This window comes from Mauremys mutica, chromosome 3 (genome assembly GCF_020497125.1).
Source record: "Mauremys mutica isolate MM-2020 ecotype Southern chromosome 3, ASM2049712v1, whole genome shotgun sequence".
NCBI classification, from domain to species: Eukaryota; Metazoa; Chordata; order Testudines; family Geoemydidae; genus Mauremys; species Mauremys mutica.
In genome coordinates this window covers 178,248,182-178,264,120 of record NC_059074.1, presented here as the reverse complement: position 1 = coordinate 178,264,120, position 15,939 = coordinate 178,248,182, and the positions used below count along the sequence as shown (strand labels likewise).

At 46.3% G+C, this 15,939-nt stretch overlaps 1 protein-coding gene across 1 annotated transcript in view; it reads right to left on the bottom strand.

Moving 5' to 3' along the window:
- The window catches only part of PSME4 (proteasome activator subunit 4), a 230,265-nt gene that overhangs the window by 168,356 nt on the left and 45,970 nt on the right, over positions 1-15,939 (bottom strand). The window contains exons 4-7 of the mRNA XM_045009566.1: positions 14,838-14,882; positions 11,874-12,023; positions 6,935-6,998; positions 6,175-6,249 (exon numbers count right to left, since the gene is read on the bottom strand). Coding sequence (XP_044865501.1) covers positions 6,175-6,249; positions 6,935-6,998; positions 11,874-12,023; positions 14,838-14,882 — 334 coding nt within the window. The remainder of the gene's footprint in view (positions 1-6,174; positions 6,250-6,934; positions 6,999-11,873; positions 12,024-14,837; positions 14,883-15,939) is intronic.

Genomic DNA, 15,939 nt, shown 5'->3' with positions numbered 1-15,939 from the left:
GATAGGTAGGTCGCCCTCGACCATACCATCAAATAGGGGGTCTAGGCCCCGATGGATTGACCGGACGCCTGGCCGGAGAGGTGGCGTTGGTGACGCCTCCTGCCATTTCTGCCCCGCCTGCGCCCCAGCTCCTGACGAGTCTGTGGCTGGTATGGGCGTGGGGCCGTCTGCAGCCTAAACTGTCTGCGCTGGGCCGTAGGGGTATGCAATCCCGGCGAGCGAAGCGTGGCCCTCGAGTCCTTTAGGCTATGCAGACGTTTGTCTGTCTTTTCTGAGAGTAACATCTGCCCCTCGAAGGGGAGGTCTTGAATTGTCTGCTGGACCTCATAGGGCAGGCCCAAGACCTGGAGCCAGGCTCCCCGCCGCATGACCAGGCCCGTGGCCAGGGTGCGCAAGGCTGAGTCCTCCGCATCTAAGGCAGCCTGGAGAGAGGCTCGGGAAATCAGCTTCCCCTCCTCCACTAGGGCCAAAAACTCTGACCTCGAGTCCTGGGGAAGGAGTTCCGTAAACTTTGACATGGCTGAACATGTGTTATGACCATATCGGCTTACAATTGCCTGTTGGTTGGCAAGGTGGAGTTGTAGGCCCGCCGTGGAGTACACCTTTCTACCAAAGAGCTCGAGTCTTTTAGCGTCCCTGCTCTTTGGTGTTGACCCCTGAAAGCCTTGGCGCTCCCACTGGTTGGCCGTGTCCACTACCAGGGAGTCCGGGGTGGGGTGGGGGGGTGTACAGGTGTTCGTGCCCTTTAGAGGGGATTAAATAGCGCCGCTCCGTTCTCTTGGCAGTGGGGGCCAGTGAGGCTGGTGTTTGCCATAAGGTGCAGGACGTATCCACTATAGTCTTTATCAGCGGGAGAGCCACCCTGGATGGCCCTGAGGGAGCCAGGATGTCTACTACAGGGTCCGCGTCCACCTTGATTTCCTCAGCTTGGATTGCGAGGCTCTGAGCTGCTCACCGGAGCAGTTGTTGGAGGATTCGAGTGTCCTCTAGGTCCGGTGCCGCAGCCATGCCTGCGACCGCTTCGTCCGGGGAGGAAGACGAGGAAATTACATGGATCGGTCCTTCCTCCGGTGCATGCAGCCCTTCAGGGTCCTGCGGCACACGGTACTGTGGTTGCGGTGCCGGTTCCGATCCTAAATGCAGCACCGCGACCGGTACCAGGGTCGCCAGTGAGCGGCTTGGCGTATTGGGCAGTGCCTGCGGAGCCCGAACTGAAGTCGCTGCCGGTGCCGGTGCCCGGCTAGGGGGTGCTGAACTTGGAAATGGCACACCCCTGCCTGGCGACAGTGCGGGTGGAGGAGGCAGCTGCGCCGGGGCCACCGACGCCAAGGAGACAGAGGCCGACCTTGATCGAGGACCAAACGCCTGGCCTACCGACTGGTGGTAAGCCCAGGGAGTCCAAAACGGCCACTGCGAGGGCGGCTGCCATTGTTGCTGCCACTGTGGCTAACGCCGGTGGCTCACCCTTGAAACTGATCTCCTGCTCCGCGACCGGCTGGAGCGGTAGGAGTCTGCCTCTGAGTCTGAGGTCTCTGAGTACGAGGACCTGGGGGGAGCAGCACCTGGTGCCATTGGAGAGTGGTGCGGAGGCAGCGGGAAGCCTCTTATCTGGTCCGGTGCTGCTTTAGCGGCGAGGTGTGGGGAGGGAGGCGACAGCATGGCCGGCTTGCCCCTTGATTGTACTGGGGGACAGACCACGGTAGGCAACTCCCTACAGTGCAGGGAGGCTGGCGCCGGGAGCCCCATCAAACCTGAGGCCGCCTCGAATGCCTCTGGCGTCGAAGGGAGGCACAAGTCTCCGCTGAGGTCCGGGGATCTAGGTTGGTCCGGACTCGACCGCCCTCTCTGCGGTGCAGGAGTTGACGGAGCCGCCGAGGGCTGTAGCCCAGCCTGTCCACTTGCACCCGCGGACAGTGTCGGCCTCAGATCCTGGTGGGGTGACCATTCCCTCACCAGCTTTCTCTTCTTGGCGGGCACCGGCAACGGTGAGCGGTGCCGCACTGAGGCCGACTTCCTATGACCTGACTCCGTCCAGTGCTGGGTCTTTGACGACTTGGGCTGGGCCCTAAGTCCTGATGCCGGTGCCGGGGCGCTCCGCACCAAGGAAGACGTGCTGGGCACCACCTCGGCCGGTTCCGAGTCCGAGGGTGGCCTCAGGGCAGCCTCCATCAGGAGGACTCTAAGTCTTTGAGCCCTGTCCTTGAGAGTTCTCGGGCGGAAGCCTCTACAGATAGAGCACCAGTCTTTTTGGTGGCTCTCTCTGAGGCACCTCAAACAAACCGAGTGCGGGTCACTCTTGGGCATGAATTTCCCGCAGTCCTTGCAGAGTTTAAACCCGGGGGACCCAGGCATGCCCCAGCGGGCGATGAAAACTTGGGGGGGGGACCCCCCAACTACGAAGAACTATATACAACAATCTAAGTAAGCTAACTATAATGCAACTATATACACGGACTATACATAAGGATAGGACACTGCAAACTTGCTATGCGCAAGAGAAGTTCCAGCTATCCGTCACCGGCGGTAAGAAGGAACTGAGGGGGTGGAGGGTCAGCGGGCCCCTTTATAGGGCGCCGTAGTGGCGCCACTCCAGGGGGCGCCAGGGCCGACCCTACGGACGCTGCTAGGGGAAAATCTTCCGGCTGGCATGCACGCAGCACACGCACACCTACTTTGAATGGACATGAACAACCACTCGAAGAAGAAAGCACAGAAGCTGCAGGTGTGCTGAAGGTAGAATGCCAGCACCGTACGAATGTCCAGGGAATGAAGCACGTGGTGTCTGTAGGTGGTTTGTAGTTTGGGGTAGAAGGTGGGGAGATGAATGAATTGATTAAGGTGGAATGGGGATGCCACTTTGGGGAAGAATTGGTGGTGGAGGTGGAGGGAGACATTGTCCTTGTGCAAGACAGTGAAGGGAGGGTCTGCCATCGTGGCCATCAGTTCACTGACGCATAGTGCAGAGGTAATGGCCACCAAGAAGATCACCTTCATGGAGAGGTGGGTGAGGGAGCAAGGGGTGAGAGGTTCAAAGGGTGGCTTAGCAAGGATGGAGAGGACCAAGCTGAGGTCCCAGGTAGGGGTCCACTTGCGGATCAAGGAAAAGGCATTGAGAAGGCCACGGAGGAAGCAGACAGTAGTTGGGTGAATGAAGACAGAAAAGCAATCCACTGCGGGGGAGAAAGGCACTGAGTGCCGCCAGGTATACATGAATGGAAGAGTGGGCGAGGCCAGAGTACCAGAGGTGGAGGAGGTAGACTAAGACAACAGGCATGGAGATAGCATCCAGGGAATAGCCATGGTCACACATCCAAATGGTGAAGCAGCACCATTTCACCTGATAGCAAACTCTAGTGGACAGTCACCTGCTGTGTGTAAGGATGTCGTGGATGGAAGCAGAGCAGAGCATGCCGTGCGTATCCACGAGCTCCATCCAAATACCAGCCCATGAGGTGAAGAGGGCTGGGGTTGGGCTGTCGGATGCAGCTGTGGGTTGCGTCAGAATATTGGGGAGGCGAACTGGGGGGCAGATGGAAAGAAGGAGGTAGTCTGTAAAGCAGTACTGATGAGGCCAAGTGGGGGACCACAAAGACAACGGTCGCCTGATCCCATTGTATTTTGCATATGACTTGTGGAAACAGGGGAATGGGCGGGTAGACACAGTGGAGGGAAGGTGGTCCAAAGAAGTAGAAGGGCTTCGCCCTGAGATCCCGGGCTGAGGGCTCCCCTGGAACAGAAGAGAGGAAGTTTGAGATTGTCTGTCATGGCGAAGAAATCCCAGCGAGGTGTCCTCCACAGGGAAAAAACAGAGTGGACTGTGGGGTCATGGAGTTTCCACTCGTGGCTGGCATGGAAGGAGCGACTGAGAGTGTCCGCCAGAGAGTTACTCGTGCCAGGAAGATGCACAGCATGGAGAGTGATGTCGTGTTTGAGGCACCAATTCCAGAGGAGGATGACGTTTGCACAGCAGGAGGGGGAACGTGCCCCACCCTATTTATTGACATAGACAACCGTTGCATGTTGTCGGAGAGCACTTGTACATGGCAGGAGCGGAGGAGTGGCAGGCGCATTCAGCAAGCTAAGTGAATGGCGCGAAGTTCAAGAACGTTGATGTGCATTCTTGCCTCTCTGGGCGACCAGAGGCCCTGGCTGCGTCTCCGTCCACATGCGTGCCCCAGCTTGCCAGCTAGGCGTCAGTGGTGGGGGTGGTGCATGGCACTGGAGGCATGAATGGGATGCCCGCCAGGATGGGTTGTACCACCAAATGAGGGAGGTGAGAACAGAAGTGGGGAGAAGGACCGGTTTGGTAAGAGGGTCACACTGCAAGTTGTAGGTCAAAAGGAGCACTACCCTAGAGGCTAGGGAGCAGGAGACAGTGTCATTGGAGTCCACTGCAGTCTGAAGGGTGACTCTGGCCACCAACGTGCGGGTCAACAGATGGTACTATGAGCAGTTCCGGCTCTGGCGCATGACGTGAATGTGCACCCGCAATTGGACTCCACATAGGGATCATCACTCGAAGAAGAACAAGTGTTTATATTACGAGAGAAATTGGATTTAATCTTTTCATGAGAGACCAAATTTCAGCAATAAAGCACCCAAATTATTGAGGAGACTGATGAAGTTAATATTTACCCTAGATGAAGGATTCAAAATTTAAGTGATAATCATTTAGAAGTGAGGAGACTAAGAACATAAGAACAGCCATACTGGGTCAGACCAAAGGTCAATCTAGCCCAGTATCCTGTCTTCTGACAGTGGCCAATGCCAAGTGCCCCAGAGGGAATGAGCAGAACAGGTAATGATCAAGTGATCCATCCCCTGTCGCCCATTCCCCAGTTTCTAGCACACAGAGGTTAGGAACACCATCCCTGCCCATCCTGGCTAATAGCCATTGATGGACCTATCCTCCATGAACTTATCTAGTTCTTTTTTGAACCCTGTTATAGTCTTGGCCTTCACAAACTTCTCTGGAGAGGAGTTCCACAGGTTTCCTGCATTGTGTGAAAAATACTTCCTTTTGTTTGTTTTAAACCTGCTGCCCATTAATTTCATTTGGTGACCCCTAGTTCTTGTGTTATGAGACTAGTAGCTCTCTGGATATTTATTTCATATGTTTAATATCCAGTGAAAAAAGCTGTGTCTGAATTCCCTAAAATAAATAAAGCAAGCAATATCTAAAAGTATCAGTCACACAATTTCACTTGTTTTCTCAGTAAGAAGGGACAGGTGACTATATGAACCAGCAGTTTAAGAGACATAAAAATGTTGGCCAAAATACTCTTTCCAACTTTTTGGTATTCTTACAACTTACACTTAGCCTCACAAAGCCATTAATATGATCCTTCTCAGTACCAATATGCAACTGGACTATTTCCAAGGAAGCTGGCCTGAATTCTGTAGTGTTCAGACCATTGTGACAACAAAGAAAAAGCAAACATACCACTATATCAGTATTAACTCCAATTTGGAATTGTGTGAAACAAAAATAGCTTTGGACTTTTGAAAATGTGTATGCTACCTCAAAATCTGATCCAAGTTGGCAAAATCTGGTTTACACCAGAAGATTTTAATATACACCTCTACCTCGATATAACGCTGTCCTCGGGAGCCAAAAAAATCTTACTGCGTTATAGGTGAAACCGCATTATATCGAACTTGCTTTGATCTGCCGGAGTGCGCAGCCGCCCCCCGAGCGCTGCTTTACTACATTATATCCAAATTCATGTTATATCGGGTCGCGTTATATTGGGGTAGAGGTGTATTAAAATGCTATGAACAGCTTGAAATCAAAAGTCAGAGATTCAGCGCATATGTGCTGTGCATCAACTAATTCAAAAGGGGTTCCATACTTGGCCTCATTCTTGCAAGTGGGATTACTTATGCGTTTAAAGTTATTCACATGCATAATTGTTTACAGAAGGGTGGTGCAATACAGTAATACCCTTTTGAGTCAACTGATGAAGGCTGCCAACTCCCAAAGCTATACACAGAGAATTAATTCAGATTTTCAACTGCATATACCTAGCTTGAAAATATGGTTATACGAGGCCAAAACAGAGACTACAGAGAATATTTATGTTTGGTATTGGCCTACACTGAAATATATCTTCAGGGTCAGTGTAATATTATTGCAGGGTAAACAATATCACTTGTAAAAATAATAGATATTACCTTTGGTACATATGGATCCCAGTCTATGTACCCTATGTTGTCAGTGGCCAAGCGAGCAAAAAGGTTTACTAGATGCTGGGGGGGAAAAAACAAAACAGATCAATATTCCATAGCATACATTTTTAACAGAAGAACTGTAGGCCCATTTCATCAGTGGCCACAGAGGCAAAATATCAGTTCACCTCAGCAAGAGAGATTTTAAGATCACATTCACCAATGTCACACGGAGCATAAATAAAGAGTTAAAGAAGCCGAATGTAAATATCTGAGAAATCATTACACTTCCTGCATGGAGATCCTCACCTCACTTGTTACTTCTTTTAATATTCATGATTAAAATACAAACAAAACTCTACCCCCATTTATCTTTCATATTAGGGATACTGAACTATGGGATTCTGTTATATTGGTGGGATTTCATGGAACTATAAACTGTATCACAATAGCCCTTTGCATTCCCATAGGGATTGACTGGTAGTCTGGAAAATGCTAACATTCCAAAGGTTAAAAAGGAAAGCTGCATGAGAGAGCAATTATCAACTGCCCAACAAGCAAAACTGCTGGCTTGTTTACTCAATCAGCAACAGCTTGTTGGGGGTCATGGAATTACCACCTCTTTCCCCCACATTAGAGAAAAGGGAGGAAAAATGGAACTTGATGTGACAGTGTTCAAGTTAAATAGTTCACGTTTATTTACAAGCACATTTCAGCTTTATTTATATACTGCTACTCTACAAGATTAGGAAAAGTAAATACTCACCCCCTCCCATTGTGGAAGATTCTGAACTGAAAACCAAAGGCCTATAAATTCATCAAACCAAAGCCTGCAAGAAAATGAAATCAAGCCAGTCATTTCAGCACTGCACCAACCTCTCCTCCTTCATCAGGCACACATTTCATCTCCACTCTACTAGGCAGTTTCAAGCACTTTTTCTCCTCGTCTCATTTTCACTAATCCAAGTATTTTTCCCCACTACTGACTGGCATTGGTGTTAGTCCTGCTTTGAGCAGGAGGTGGACTAGATGACCTCCTGAGGTCTCTTCCAACCCTAATCTTCTATGATTCTATGATATGTAAATACACAAAAACACAAACATTATCTCCCATACCTCTTTAAGGGTTGAATTTGAGTCATTCATCCTGTAGGATGTTTAACCCTTTCTGGTCATGCATCACAGTACTACATTCAGGAAGGAAAAATCAAATGCACAACTACTAAATGAGGAACAAATGGCTTGGTGGTAGTACAGCTGAAAAAGATCAGGGAGTTAATAGTAGATCACAAATTGAATATAACCCAACAATGTGATGCAGTTATGGAAAAGACTTGTATAGTTCTGGGGTGTATTAACAGGAGTGTTGGAGATAAGATACGGGAAGTAATTGTTAGAGGCCCATATAGTTTTTGCAAAGGCAAAATAACAAAAACAAAACAAAACAAAAAACCATAAAAAACATAAAATGAAAAACTCAACCTGCAGTAGCAGCTCCTGCCTCAGGTGGGCTTGCTGGGCTCCTGCTCTGGGCATTGACACCTGGTGCACAGGGTCCACAGCACTTCTCAGGTTTGGCCCAGCCACCTTTCCAACATTACCAGGGGAGGGGAAGAGATCAAAACTGAGTGACTGCCTGAGCCCAGGCAGCCCAGTGGGACAGAAGCAGCAGCAGCAGGGTGAGTGTGGGATGGTCTCACTTGGCAATATCCCACCCAGGCCTCCCTCCGGCCCCTCTCAGGGGCATAATCACACCCCCAGCCTCCAATCCAGTCACTACGCATGGAGCTCAGCCCAGCTAGTCCTGCAGGACAGGAGCTGCAGGAGCTGCTGCTGTGGGATAAGTGCAGGATGGGTTCACTCTGCAACACCCCCCACCCAGGCCACCCAGGGAATATCTGTGGGGAGATAGGAAAGGAGTTCTTGAGACTAATGGGGGACTTGCTCAATAGGGAAGGGGGAATATTTAAAAGGGGGGGCAAGGTTCAGAGGGGGAATTCATAAAGGGAACCTGGGCATACTGGGGTTGGAGGCTGGAGAAGGAAGCAGTGGGGGTTGGGAAGATCTGTGGTGTCCCATGGAATCTGTGTAATTGACTGAGGATGGAGAAGTTGGGGGTTGCAGTAAATTTACTAATGTGAATGTAATAAAATCCTTCTTCTAAAGCCCATTTAATACATGCACATACATTCATATCTCTCATATCTCTCCAGGTCTTCATTATCTCAGGCTTCCCAAATTTGTAACTGCCATACCTTTAACCAACTACAGAGGAATTACTTCATTCAGCTAGTTAAGTTTAATGAGGTGAGTGAGTGCATCTTAGAATACGTATGAACAGGAGAAGCCACCATATAGTTCATGTATTCATAAGAAATATTACAGGTGTAACTTAATTAAGCTACATTTTAGTCACGAGTATTTTTAGTAAAAGTCATGGACAGGTCACGGGCAGTAAACAAAAATTCACGTCCCGTGACCTGTCCATGACGTGTACTATATACCCCTGACTAAATGTTGGGTGCTCTGGGGCAGAGGGGGGCGACACAGCCTGCGACTCCTGCAGCCACTAGGCGGGTGGGGGTGTTGGTGGGACTGGCAGGCTCCCTTCCTGGCTCCACGCAGATCGCCAGAAGCAGCGATATGTCCCTCAGCTTCTAGGCAGAGGCATGGCCGGGGGGCTCTACGCGCTGCCCCAGCCCTGAGGGTTGGCTTTGCAGCTCACATTGGCTGGGGGAACCACCTGCAGGTGGAGACAGTGCGTGGAGCTGCCTGGCCACACCTCCACCTAGGAACATGTCACCAATTCCGGGGAGCTCCCTGAGGTAAGTGCCACCCGGAGCCCTCACTCCTTCCCGCACCCCAACCTTCTGCCCCAGCCCTGAGCCCCTTCCCACACCCAAAGTCTTGCTGCTGCTGGGGGGGGGGGGGCAGGGAAGCCGTGTAGCAGTGCACGGTGCAGGACCCCCGCTGCTGCTGGGGGGCGGGGAGGTGCAGTGGCCCGAGACCCCTGCTGGGAAGGGGGGGGGCATGGCGGCCCGAGACTATCCCAGCAGCAGCCCCCAGACCAGCCGCACCAGCTGCTGCAGAAGTCACAGATGTCCCAGAAAGTCATGGAATCCATGATTTCCATGACAGACTCGCAGCCTTAAACTTAATTTATTTTCTAGCAAAACAAAAAGGTTGTTCTTCTAATGAATCATTCTTCATCACTTTTTCCACACTATCAATAGCAAGAGCCTCCTCTCTCAGGATTGCACTTTTTATTAAAACCTACAGAAAGGAGGAGAGAAAAGGAAGGAGCAACAACGAAGTAGGAAAGGAAACTTAAGAGTAAGGAGAACTGGAAGGCTTGGAAGTGACTCAAAAAAAAAAAAGCTAATTATCTATAATTCTTGTTCTCTGAAGGCATTTACAGTATAACTGATCCCCGCCCTAAGCCTTCTAGGTAATAATGTGAGTCATAAATTACCATAACACAAAATTCTAAACCACTGGCTTCTAAGAGGCAGTAATGCATGCCAACTCTGCTGCTGAAACTTAGCTAATCTTAGTGTTTCATAGACTTTAAGGTCAGAAGGGACCATTATGATCATCTAGTCTGACCTCCTGCACAATGCAGGCCACAGAATCTCACCCATCCACTCCTGTAACAAACCCCTAACCTATATCTGAGTTACTGAAGTCCTCAAATTGTGGTTTGAAGACCTCAAGCTGCAGAGAATCCTCCAGCCATTGACCCGTGCCCCATGCTGCAGAGGAAGGCGAAAAACCTCCAGGGCTTCTGCCAATCTGCCCTGGAGGAAAATTCCTTCCCGACCCCAAATATGGCGATCAGTTAAACCCTGAGCATGTGGGCAAGACTCACCAGCCAGCACCCAGGAAACAATTCTCTGAGGTAACTCAGATCCCACCCCATCTAACATCCCATCACAGACCACTGGGCATACTTACCTGCTGATAATCAAAGATCAATTGCCAAATTAATTGCCAAAATTAGGCTATCCCATCATACCATCCCCTCCATAAACTTATCGAGCTTAGTCTTAAAGCCAGATATGTCTTTTGCCCCCACTACTCCCCTTGGAAGGCTGTTCCAGAACTTCACTCCTCTAATGGTTAGAAACCTTCGTCTAATTTCAAGTCTAAACTTCCTAGTATTCAGTTTATACCCATTTGTTCTTGTGTCCACATTGGTACTAAACTTAAATAATTCCTCTCCCTCCCTAATATTTATCCCTCTGATATATTTATAAAGAGCAATCATATCCTCCCTCAGCCTTCTTTTGGTTAGGCTAAACAAGCCAAGCTCTTTGAGTCTCCTTTCATAAGACAGGTTTTCCATTCCTCGGATCATCCTAGTAGCACGTCTCTGTACCTGTTCCAGTTTGAATTCATCCTTCTTAAACATGGGAGACCAAAACTGCATGCAGTATTCCAGATGAGGTCTCACCAGTGCCTTGTATAACGGTACTAACACCTCCTTATCTTTGCTGGAAATACCTCGCCTGATGCATCCTAAAACCAATATTCTCTGCTTTCATCGAAAAAGTGGAAAGATTAATAAATGACTGAAGTGTACTTAATTTACAAGATAGTTGAAAAATCCAATTCTGAGGTGGCTGAGCGGAGATCAATATAACACAAAACACCTTCAGAAAGAAAGAATTACAAGAAATTCTCTTATTCAATAGCAGCTGCCTTACAGTAGATCCATACTTTTAGATGCTCAACAACAAAAAAGGATGTCACTATAGGTGTAAACACAGAACTATATACAGAGACCCAGATCAGCAAGGTCTGGAAAAATAAGGTACACCTCTGACCCGATATAACACGAATTCTGATATAACGCGTAAAGCAGTGATCCAGGGGAGCGGGGCTGCGCACTCTGGCAGATCAAAGCAAGTTCAATATAACGCAGTTTCACCTATAATGCAGTAAGATTTTTTGGCTCCCGAGGACAGCGTTATATCAGGGTAGAGGTGTAATATATACTTTGATAACAATAATAACTTTAAAAAAAAAAAAGGCTGTCCTACATATTCTTCTGGTCAAGATCTGTTCAGAAGCTGGTTGGAGCAACAGCTTTAATATGACCTTGAAGTGGTAGGCTTGAAAAAGCATAGCAATGAGATGTGCAATCCAACAGCCATTTAAATGAGACTTCCAGTGACAGCCTGAAACAGCTCTGAGATACGAGTATATGGTATTTTATATAAATTCAGAAAAAGGCACTCAATTTATTTTAAGTTAAAAACTTTTTTTTTTTAAATAACGGCAACAAGATACCAAGAAGCATGTGGTGTAACGAAGGAAGAGCTGAAAGGACAGAGTAGTGATCCTGGGGAGCTCTTCCCATTTTTCGTATGGAGAAAGGAATGGATGGTTGGAAACATAAGTAACAGCTGGTGTTCTACAACAAAGGTACCTCCTACTTCCCTACCCTAGAAGTCAAAGTCTTACAATTTTCAACGCAGCAAAATTACAACTGTTAGATGCACTCCTAGAATGACGTTCATTACAATGCAATTTCAAAAGACGTGAGTACCAGATATACTTATTTATCAGAACCGATATATGAATCTACTTGCATGATGTGCAACTTCATAAACCACCAATTAATAGGCAATGCTTTGGCCATGTAACGTGGTATTACCCAACAAAGAATAAAAATAAACTTTAAAATTTTGAGATATACTTACTTAAAACCTTTATGGTGAAGTTCTGGAGGAAGGGAAGTGGGTAGAAATAATTCAAAATAGGTGATGGCCTTTTGCATGGTAACATCAAATGGGCACATTAAAGGCCGCCATTCATCTAGCATCTCCATGGAGGCATTTTCTGGAAAATACCTAAAGAAGGGAAAGTCTTAATTTGCACTTTATTTATTTATTTTTGCAATGAATTTTAATTTTAAAGCTAAACTGTGCACTGAGATGTTATGGTGTAAGGGCCATATCGTTATAAAGAAAGAGATAAGAACCAGACCAGTAACCCAATAAATGGGTTACTGGTCTCACTCAACCCAGCCTTCAAAAAAAAATAAAATAAAATAAAATAAAAAAGTCTGATGGATGAGATGACTGGAAATATGGATCATTTCTACAAAGCATGCAACTGTAATAAAATTTCTTACTCTTCTTACAACTAAAAAAATCCTCATGATACAGAACTGCTTCAGTGTAAACGCTGTGTGAGACAAACAACTGATATTTACATTGAAGTCAGACTTTAATGGAAATAGAGCTAATGTTTTGATTCCTCCTAATAAAGTGCGTCTGGAAGACTAGAATAGCCCTATAACAAATATGGAACGTTTCTAAGAAGGAGCTGCTTACTCATGTAAAAATTAGCATTTACAATTTGTTCCGTAGTAAGAATAGGCATTAGTTTATATTAAAAAGTTAATGCAGATAAAATATGGCTACTTAAAAGCCATACCACCAACTCCTTCAACCTCACCCATGCAAAATTTAGAGTAAAGAGTTTCCAGAAGTTAAATCAAATTTCACATTTTCATTTTGAAATAAAAACATACATAATATATTAAGTGTAAATTTGATGCTAATAAAAGATGTCAAATTGTCAGCAATGTTCCCTCTAATTTTTACATCCATGTGCGGAAGGAATTTTGTTATACGCACCAATATGGAAGTGATGTGTGACACATCACCTTCATATTGGTGCACATAACAAAATTCATGTGGTGGGGGTGGGGCCGAGAGGTTCGAACTGTGGGAAGGGGCTCAGGGCTAGGGCAGAGGGTTGGGGTGTGGGGGGATGAGGGCTCTGGCTGGGGGTGCGGGCTCTGGGGTGCGGACGTGGGCTCAGGGCTGGGACAGACTGTTGGGATGGGGGGGGCTCTCGGGTGGGGCCAGGGATGAGGGGTTTGGAGTAGAGGCTGTCCCGGGGCTGCAGTGGAGAGCGAGGACTCCCCCCAGCCCTCTCTCACTGCAGCATCGCCAGCCTTGAGGAGAGGCGCCTCTCCCAGACCGTGGCAGCTCCGGCATGGCTGGGCTGGGCTGAGGGAGGGGCTCCTCTCTCCCGGCAGTGGCAAGTCCGGGGCAGGTCCCCGCTGGGGCTGGTGGGGAGAGGCGCTTCTCCCCACTGCAGCAGGTCCGCGCTTTGGCAGGCGGGGAGGGGCACCTCTCCCCACCAGCTCTGGTGGAGCTGGGCCAGGCCGAGAGAGGGGCTCCTCTCCCCTGGCTGCAGCAAGTCTGGGGCAAGTCCATGCTGGGGCCGGTGGGGAGGGGTGCCTCTCCCCACCGCAGCCCTGAGCCCCTGTGTCGGGCTTAATAGGCAGCCGTGCAGCTTAGAGGGAACTTAGATTATCAGCCTTAAAAACCAAATTCCTTCATTTCTCACAAATTAAATAAATAAATAAAAAATAAATAAATAAATGGTACTGCACAACCAGCATCAGTGCAGAATTCCCTCACCCTGCCCTGCCAATGCTTCTCAACACCAACCTGGGGTGATTACCTCTAAATAGCCATTCAAACCTTGGTCTCTCTGCCAGTAATACTTAACAGATGCCAAATGTGGCAATGGTTTTATAATGTGGATCACCTGCTCACAAGAAAGTGGACAGTGAATATCAATATTTCACATAGGCCAGAAAAGAGCTACCAGACCTCTCAACTGCGTTCCTTGTATATCTCAGACTCCTGTAAGTCAATTAGTATAGAGCACTATAGAAAACACTAGACCAGGGTGAGCGCATATGCACTGTGGATAGTGGATATGACTGAGGTGATATGGAAAAAGGCAAAATCATGGCTACATATTATAAAGATTGGTTTAGGATTTATCTAACGATATCCTGGCCTTTTTTCTTTTTTTTTTAAATGCTATGTGGCTTTCCGCTTAACTTTTTATTAGTTTTCAATTAAGATTTCAGCTTAGAGGAAAAGATAGTGTATTTTAAAACACACACACACACTTTGTTTTGACATTGTGAAGAGTGCTGCCCTTAGTTATTGCCCTTTTGATTTCACTTTAAACATGTTACTATAAAAACATACCACAGGAATCTCAGGCTCAAACATGTGGTTGAGGAAACGAAATAAAAAATCTCTCCCAAAAGTAAAAGATCACTCAAATTGATACATTTGAGACAACAAATGTAGAAAAATGACTGAGGATTCAAAATTTATCAAAACAATGTTTTACACTCTTCTCCCTCTTCCCACCTGCCCCACTCCCTTCCATAAGTTGGCCCAAAAGTAGGTCTTTTAATGTTAAGCAGATAACGCACACACTTGAAAGATTGTTAAACAATATTTCCAGAGAAGAAATAATAGAAACTTGATGTATTTGCATCACTTCAGCTCTAATTAAAAAAAGTGTATCATGTGGGTTTCAAATGGTGAAATAAAATTAGTTCCATAAAACAGGCTTGTCCAGAAAATATTAACAAATGATTTTTCATTAGAACAAAAGCTTTTACCAAATATAAGTTACCAAATATAGTTCAACTTTGAAACTTCAACTATAAATGCTAAATGTTATGTTGGAAAGAGGAGGGAGGGGTGGATCAGAAAGCTTACACTTTTAAGAAAATAGCACAGACAGTACAAAGAACCCCCCAAGGAGCTAACACGTTCCAGAAAAGAAATACTAAAGGCATGTACTTCAGAAAGATTGGAAAATAGTTAAGAACTTACGGTCGACAGCTTTTCACAAGTGTTTTTAGAACGCTTTCTACAGAACTGAAACAAAAACAAAAAAGAAAATTATATGCTGTACTTGAAATAGACTAATGTAATTACAACAGTCAGTTTATGATTGTTTAAAATCTAAGATGGTATTGATGCAATTAGACACCATCCGTGTACATGCAGTGGCTAATCCTTCTGTTCCATACAGACCTAATCACAAGGATTAAAACTGCTTTAATTTCTGATTCTAACTCCTTACTCCTCTCTAGTATTCATTGTACTTCAGTCAAGAGTGAAAAATTAGTACCGTATTGAACAGTAATATCTTGCATTCTATTATGGACTAACAAGCAGAATCAACAAAGTTTTTATGGACACTTGAAACTATAATAGAAAAATCACATAAGAATCGGTTAAGTTTTAAGATAGATGAAGAGCAGTATATTTCAGTACATTTCAGACTCCAAATCCTAAACTGTTTTTGTTTATGCACAATTGAATCCAATGCATTTGTATACATTCCTAACCAAACAAAATAAATGAATTAACTGTAACTCACTAGTTATTTCTACAGCTTCCCTGACACTTAGCAACAGCTAACTGAACAAGTTTTCCTAGCTATGGGTAACACTGTTTTTATTAGAGTAACAATGACAGTTTTTAATAGCGATTTTCACATGAAAGCTTCACATGTGTAACATCTAATTTTGTCAAACCATTTTTTTTTAAATTGAAGCAAAATAGTAACTGCTTTCAAAACGATGAAGAAGGGAAAATCATGCATCAATGGCACGACAGGAAATCTATTTTCACTTTTTACATGGCTTTGTAATTAACATAATGGTAGACAGTGGCTAGATTGCATTTTGGTCAGAGGCCATTCTCTGAATAAAAATATTCTATGAAGTCAGAACATCATTGTATTGTAATAGTTTACCAACTGCTTAAAAGTAAAACAAATACTGCATCCCTACCCTCACGATACCAAAAAATAAGAGAGAAAAGTGGAGCCTTGCTCAGGATAAAGAGAAGACTGATCAGTGTCCACTAAAAGGTCTGATGTCCAGCTAAAATACCTTCTGTTATCTCCATGTAAACACTATACTGT